This window comes from Octodon degus, unplaced genomic scaffold, assembly GCF_000260255.1.
Source record: "Octodon degus isolate 3935 unplaced genomic scaffold, OctDeg1.0 scaffold00017, whole genome shotgun sequence".
In the NCBI taxonomy this organism is placed as follows: Eukaryota; Metazoa; Chordata; class Mammalia; order Rodentia; family Octodontidae; genus Octodon; species Octodon degus.
The window spans coordinates 14368419-14376131 of record NW_004524593.1 but is presented as its reverse complement, the minus strand read 5'-3'; the positions used below and the strand labels follow the sequence as shown (position 1 = coordinate 14376131).

Sequence of the window (7713 nt, the reverse complement as noted above, 5' to 3'; positions counted from 1 at the left end):
CCCTCCCTCCCTTCCCCCCTCCTCACTACCATTCCTCAGGAGAACTCTTCATCTTGCAACATTGGAGCTATAAGTTTGCTTCTTTTCCAGCGTCTGTTTTTCTCCTTGTGCTCTGTGTGTTTCGGTTTTCTTGAAGGGTGAAGTTCCTCCCTGCTACTTGGTACCTCCAGTTATCACGGTGTTGATTTTTCCTTGACAGTGGATCACATGTTCTCATTCCTTTGTATGTCAAGTAATTTTTTATTGCACACTGGATACTGTAAAGTATTGTAGAGATTCTGGATTCTGTTATACTCTTGTGAAGAACTTTTGTCTCAGTAGGTGGTTAGCACGACAAGGCTCAAGCGCAAACCCCGGTCCCTGTATTAGCAACAGCCGAGATCGCTCATTTCTCTTTCAGCTTTCAGCTGCTGGTTCTTTTTCCTGTGACCCCACCCCTACCTCCACTCCCCCAGGTGACTTGCACATGTTAGTTATTTGCCAGGTTGCCCCATCTCCAGTTCCCTCCCTTTCAGGATTTTTCTTCAACCTTGTGACTGCTCTTTCAGCCTGGACTCTGGCTTCCTGAACCGTGTCTCATAGGGGTTGGCCCGTGTCCTCAGGCAAAAGGTTACAGGTTGCCAGAGCTCACCCCCGTACTTCTGAAGGTGGGTAGCCCTCCGGTTTCCCTGCTTTTGGTTCTTTAATTCCTTCAGATAACTTCAGATATGTTGAGATTTTATCGTTGCTGTCCATGGCAGGGTGGCACAGCTGTCGGTGTTGGAAGGCAGAGGCCCTGTGGGCTTGGCCCAGTCCTGTGTTAGCTGTGCTGTGGAGGAAAGGGCTTCTCCTCAGCGAGCCACGGGAGGGTGGCCAAAGGCTGGTGGTGGCTCACAGTGGCGGACACGCGCAGGAGGCTGATGTCAGGGTGAGGTCGGGTGCTGGCTGCGCTGGCTTCGGGTGAGGGCTCCCTGCTTGCAGGTGGTGCCTTGCCATGTCTTCACGTGGCTTTTCCTGTGTGTGCAGGTTCTGGGGTCCCTTCCTCTTAGGGGGGTCAGGGCCCCACCCTTGCAGCCTTGTTTCCTCAGCTTCTTAAAGGCCTCATCGCACTTCGGACTCACCGCAGGGATTGGGGTGGGGCCCAGTTCAGGCCCAGCAGAGCTGTCTGAGCTCAGGATGGGACAGGCACGGGTCAGGAGGTAGAGCATACTTCAGGGGTGACCCTAGGACACATTTAATCAGTCACCATGCAGGCCCAGAGCCCAGTGTGTCTGGGAGCAGCGTGAAGCCCTGGGGCCTCAGTTATGGACGCATCTGGCTTTGGGCCTGTCCTCACAGAGCTGATAGCCTAGGAGAATAAAAATTAGAGCCATTGCTGTGTGATGAAGTAGGGGACTTTGAGCTGCCCTGGGGACATGAAGGAAGGGGCACTCACAGAAATGAGCAGGTCAGGGATGACCCCCGGGAAAACACCTCTTTACAGCAAAATGCAGAGGAAGACCAGGAGGCCACTGTGGGCAGAGAGTGCTGGGACTAGGCAGGGTGCAGTGGGCAGGAGCAGCTGAGGGGTGAGGAGGTGGAAGGGAGCTGGGGGCCGGGGGTCTGGGGCGAAGGCTAAGGCGCCTGGGCACATGGGGCCGTCCCTCCCTCCGGGTGCTCTCACTGCCAGTCCCTGTGGTGCTCGACTGGAGACACGAGCCTGCGCCTCGGCGTCCTGCTTGGCAGGGAGGTGCGTGGTACGGTTTCCGGGGCCCCTGCGTGATGACCTCAGCACCCTGCCTCCAGCCTCTAGGTCAGACACCAGGTTTTGTGGTTTCAGGCGTGGACAGCGAGTCGGCCTCCAACAGCCTGCGCTTCAGCAAGGCTTGCCTGAAGAGCGTCTTCTCGGTCCTGCTCATTTTCATCTATCTGCTGCTCATGGCTGTGGCCGTCTTCCTGGTCTACCAGACCATCACAGACTTCCGCGAGAAGCTCAAGCACCCAGTCATGTCTGTGTCGTACAAGGAGGTGGACCGCTATGACGCACCAGGTACAGCTGCAGGCCGGCCATCCCTGAGCAGCCGGCCGCCCCTGCCGGAGCTGGCACTGCACACACCTGAGGGCTGCATCCGGGCCCAGAACGTGCATGCTTGCTGAGGGCAGGGCCGACTGGGGTGGTTGGTGTGCTTTGCAGAGAAGCCCATCAGAGCTGGGCTTTGATGTGCCTGTGTGTGGGGCGGGCAGTGGGGCTGTAGGAGAGGGAGGAGGAGGAGCCCAGGGGTCCGTGGGCGGTGGGCCAAAGCAGGTTCGGGTCAGGAGGGCACGGGGAGGAGGGCCTGCCCGGAGAGGAGCTCTGGGCCCCAGTGAGCACATCTCCTGCCCCTATGGGTGTTGGGTGTCTGTCCCTGCTGGGATGTCATCTACCCTAGAATGGACCATGCTCTGGAGCAGAGCTGGAATCAAGGGGCAGACAGGGCTGCCTGAGCTCTGTAGCTCAGACCCTGCCCACTAGGGTATGTTTCACTGTGCCCAGATGCCCCTGCTGCACAGGGCAGAGCCAGAGCTGGGAACCTGCTGCTGATTCTCCCTGACAGTCTGGCCTCTGTCCTGTGTCGTCCCTGCCTCTCCAGGTGTGGGCTTTGATTGCTCAGGGTGTCCATTGCCCACTGGCCTCTTGTCCTTTGGGCACGCCACAGCTGTGATCAGGGAGCCAGGCGGGTGCCTGGCTGGGCTGGCTTCAAGCAGAGATGATGCTGAGGCAGAGCGAGGGTATCCTTCAGCCCAGAGGAGACCAGGCCATTTGCAGGTGGATGGCAGGCCTGGGGTGGCATAGCTGGGCTCGGTCACAGTGCCCTGTGGAGGAATGGGGCAGGTGTGGGCAGCAGGAGGCTGGTGAGGGTGCCCCAGCCTACTTCCTCCCCCGAGTCAGAGGGCAGGGTTGTGGCTCCCCCACTAAGGCCCTTCCTTTCCTGTCTCTCGAACATCACCCAGGCAGCCTGAACGAAGTTCCTGGAGGGTGTGAGACCCTCTCAGGCTGTAGCCAGGCCTTGTTGTCAGTGCTCCAGACATTGCCTTCTCCTGTGTGTGCCCAGGTATCGCCCTGTACCCTGGGCAGGCCCAGCTGCTCAGCTGTAAGCACTACTATGAGGTCATCCCGCCTCTGATGAGCCCTGGCCAGCCTGGTGACATGGACTGCACCACCCAGAGGATCAACTATACACACCCCTTCTCCAATCAGACCATGGTAACTTCTGTCCCCTACCCTGAGCGCCTTCTGGGGCCTCATTACCCCGTGTGCATGGGAACTGGGAGACACAAGGCTGGGCTTGGTTCCTGTATGAGAGACCAGGCCCCTGGCGGTGGGAGTGGCTGGTGTGACGCAGTGATGCTCGCCCCCTGCCGGATACCTTTGGAACCCTAGGGAGAGACTGGCTGAGCCACCACTGCGGAGCTCAGGGCCCAGAACCCCACATTCTGAGCCAGTTTACCAGTATAGAGGTGCATTGGTAGGGGTGAGGACTCCTGGCCTCGCTGTCAATCACAGGGCAGCCTGGCTGGGGACAACGACAGGACGACAGGATGAGGCTCTGGGTTGCCTGGGTGACGTGGCACCCGTTCAGAATCGGGAGATGCAGAGGGCTTCGTGTTTATTTACATCTTGACTGTATCGTCCCATCTTCCAGGAGGGATAGAGTTGGCTGCATGAGGGTTTTCCCGACTGGGGGAAGGAAAGGCTTTCCTCTGCAGCAGCAGCCCCAGCTGCGAGCAGCGTGTGACATGCGGCACCGCCATCTGCTCCTCCGGCTACAGGGCCAGGCTCGGAGATGAAGGCCTCACACAGAGGCTTTTTCACTCATTTGTTTCTTCTAGTTTCCTCTCCACATTCTTCCAAAATGGTTCTTACTCCTGAAAAAATGAAATAGAATAGGAAAGGGGATCAGTGCTAACCCATGAACTAAGAGGGGACCCAGCAGGCCAGGAATTTTGAGGGACTGGTGTAAAATGCAAGTAGCAGATGGGGCTGGGGACGGTGAAGGCAGACAGGCCTGAGCTGGGCCTCTGCAGCAGGGGCTGTGCTGAGGAACTGGCTCATGGCGCCAGCGCGAAGCCACCTGGCCAGAGAGCAGGGCTGCGCAGGCGACTGCCTCCTTCGCCCTCTCGGCAGAGCCGTGAGGGTGCCCTTGCTGCGGGCAACAGCCCTGGCACCCTCTCTACACCAGGGAAGCCCTGCTTCTTCTCCAGGGTGGCTCATGGCCCCTCTGTGCAGGGCTGAAGCGCAGAGGGCAGGCCAGTGTGGGGAGACAGCACCCCTGTGCTTGTCACCCACACCTTTCCTGGTTAAAGGAGAGTAGAGAAGTCCTGGTCACTGGACAGTGCTGTGAGACCCACAGCAGAAGACAAGGACCATGGTGGACGAGCCGAAGCCACTCAGGAAGAGGGAGACTGTCAGCACTAGTGACGCAGAGGGAAGCAGGTGTAAGAGCCGGATGCAGCGCGGCATCTGCAGAGACTGTCTGACTCCCAGCTGCCTCACTCCCATGGGGTGCTGTGAGACTGTCTGACTCCCAGCTGCCTCACTCCCGTGGGGTGCCGTGGGGACAGCTTCCCAACCTCTGGTGAGGAGGACGCCGCCAGACTTCCTTAGCCCATCCTGCGTCTCACAGTAGCTTGTGACACCGCTGGACAGCTCAGAAGCCATGAGATTAGGGCCCCAGGCGCTGCTCCCAGGAAAGTGTGGAGGTGCTTCCCGCGCCCACTGTGATGGTGGTTCTTCTCCAGTTCCTGCAGCCCCAGCTGTGAGCTAACAACTCATCTCTCTCTCTGTCATCCCAGCTCCTTGTGGGGAATTCAAGGCCAGACTGGGTAGTGAGGCGAGACCCTGTTTTAGAAAGAAAGAAAAACAGAAAGAGGACAAAGATCTGAGCAGTGGAGCTTCCTGGGGGAGAGGAGGTGTGAAGTGTGCCTGGCCCCTGCCTGCAAGCTTTGGGGGGCCCTTCTGGGCAGGCGGTGTTCCCACTCTGTTGAGGCAACTCCTGGTCGCTAGGAGCCTTGCCTTGTCCTGATCCCAGGACATTTCTGCAGCGACAGGAGGAACCCTGCTCAGTCTGTTCCTGCTTATGTCATCATTTGCAGAATGGCCTCGAGGCTGAAGTCACAAGGAAAGGGGATGGCCTGTGACCCCGTCTTGCTCCCCCTGCAGCCATGCAGGGGGCAGAGGCACGAAGGCCCAGTGGCCCCGCAGGGGTCTCGCTGGCCAAACTCCAGGACACCAGTGACTTGGTGCTCTCTCATCCCTGCCCGGGCACGGCCCTGCCTCTCCAGCCTGCAGGATCTGTGTCTGTGCCTGTGCCCTAGCTCACTGTTTCCCTGTCTCCCCGAGGGAGCCCATTGCATCACTTCTAGGAGTTCGCTGCCATAACAGCCCCACCCCGGGTTGCGTTGGTCAGAGTCTAAAGTGGGCCACCTTGTTATGCGAATTGTGCCCCTGATATGCGAATTGTGCCCACAGGAGAGCAACCTCTCCCCTGAGACCTGTCTGGGCACTGGGCAGGTGGTGCTGAGGGTGGTGGTGCTGCACAGGGTATCTGGCAGCAGCTTCTCTGTGTCTCTGCCGGGCCCTGGGCAAGTCCTACCCTGTGTGGTCAGCACAGGCTCACCGTCTCCCAGGAGGTAAGAAGTGTAGGGTGAGTGGCTCGCGGCTGAGGGGCGACCTGGACTGCACGAGTCCCTTTGCCCACATTCTGGGACCCAGGTCCTGCTGCTCCGCCCTGTAGCCTCAGTCTCCGTCTTGAGCTAGTCAAATGGAAGAAGAGGACATAGAGCCTTTGGCCTTCTCGGTCACACAGCTCACACATGGACAGGTTGGAAGTCAGTGGACAAACCCAGGAACAATCTGACAGGTGGTTTGGCAACGAAGGTGACAGCCCCTGTAGGACGCAGGCACGGGGGGGGATTCACCTGGCTCATGTTGCCAGGAGACTCTGGCTCTGTCCACTGAGGCTTAAGTCTCAAGTGCTAGGGCACAGCCCAGAGCCATTTGTGGAATCTAGCAAACCCTGTGAGACCCAGGCGATACTGTTACCTTGGTGTAGCTTGATGCCCGCACACCCTCAGATCTTTAGTCATAAGCATGAGAATTAAACCCGACATACAGCAGCCTCGGTGTGTGTAAAACTTGGTGAGAACTTTCAGTGATCTTGGACCATTTAGAACAGTTGATATAATGTTTTTTTCACATTAACCCATTGGGTTTAGTTTTATCACAGTTAAAAGTCCTACTAGATCTTTTTGTGGAACTGAACAAACCGAGGTGCACTTAGAAGAACTCATGTACAGGAATGCCCCGGACACACTTGGGGTTGGCAGGAGCCACAGGGCAGGGAGCTGCCTGGTGGTGTCGCCTTGCAGGCAGTAAGGTGGTTGAGTGTCACAGTGGTGTGTGTGCACTGGGACAGGTGCACATGTGAAGCCAGGACTGGACATCAGGGTCCCTTAGAATGCAAGGCTGAGGCCCAGTGGCTGAGAAACCTAGGTCTGTCCTGCCGGGGGCCAGATTGCTGCTCCACACTATATTCAGCACCAGAAGTCAGCAAAGAAAGTATCTGAATGGAGCAGTGGTTTTTAAAAGTTCTATGAAGAAAGAGCTAGACCACTGATCTAATTTTGGCTTACTTTAGCAAGCAAAGCCCAGAAGCCATAAAGAAAAGGACTTACAGATTTCACTGTATTAAATTTACAACTTCTAGGCAGGGGATGCAGCTCAGTGGCATGGTACCTGCTAGGCGAGCGCAAGGTCCTGAGTTTGAGTCCCAGTACCCCCCAAAAAGAATTTTTTTTAAAGCTTCTGTAGAACATGTGACATTAGAAACAGCGTTAAATGAAATGTGGTAGGCTGGAAGAAAGCACTTGCGAGTACAACAGACGACAGGCAGCAGCCCTGGGCTCCCTGGGGCAGGGGTCTGCGAAATGCTCCCCGTGAGGAGGCTCTGGCCTTTGTCTCCCTACAGAAGTCCGCCCTGGTGGTTCAGGGGCCCCGCGAAGTGAAGAAGCGGGAGCTGGTCTTCCTGCAGTTTCGCCTGAACGGGAGCAGCGAGGACTTCAGTGCCATCGACTACCTCCTCTTCTCCTCCTTTGAGGAGTTCCTGCAAAGGTGGCTGGCACAGTTGATGGTGGCTTCACTGTCTGCATTTTCTTCCCCTGGCATGTTTGCATGCTGGGAGCAGAGAGGGTGGCATGGGACCTGCCCTGTGGAGGTATCCCCACCCAGGCACAGCTAGCCTAAGCTCAGGCAGCTTGGACGCAGTAGGGCCAGTCGGCGGGGCAGCAGCTGCCTGCGGACACTGCCTTGGGGATGCTGCTGCGTCTGCTGTGGCGCTCCCAGCGGGAGCATCTTCTGCTTTTCCCTGCAGGGTGCCCCCAGGCCGGGCTCTGTGCACAGGCTCAGGGAGGCCGCACTTGCTGCCCCCACGCCCAGTGCTGCTTGTGCTTCCCATTCCAGAACTGGAGCCTCTGTCCTCTTCACCCTCTGTGCCACCTTCAGCCCCTCCCTGCCCTGCTGAAAGCCCGTCTGCCCTGTTTCCTCCCTGGAGACCCTTCTGGAGCCAGGCACTTTCCACTGAGGCCCTCCTGGCGGGTGTCTCCTTGGCTGGGTTTCCCAGAGACCTCTTTGGAGAGGCCAGTAAGGGCTCCGTGGGCTCTGCTCCTGTGGACTTCTGTGTGCAGCTCCTGAGAGCTTTGCACACGCATTGAAACAGC

General features: G+C 57.8%; 1 protein-coding gene across 2 annotated transcripts in view; it reads left to right on the top strand.

Moving 5' to 3' along the window:
• The window catches only part of Tmem206 (transmembrane protein 206), a 27941-nt gene that overhangs the window by 15852 nt on the left and 4376 nt on the right, over positions 1-7713 (top strand). For both annotated transcript variants that reach the window (XM_004626853.2, XM_023710178.1), the window contains exons 3-5: positions 1799-2008; positions 3051-3202; positions 6966-7108. In XM_004626853.2, coding sequence (XP_004626910.1) covers positions 1799-2008; positions 3051-3202; positions 6966-7108 — 505 coding nt within the window. The remainder of the gene's footprint in view (positions 1-1798; positions 2009-3050; positions 3203-6965; positions 7109-7713) is intronic.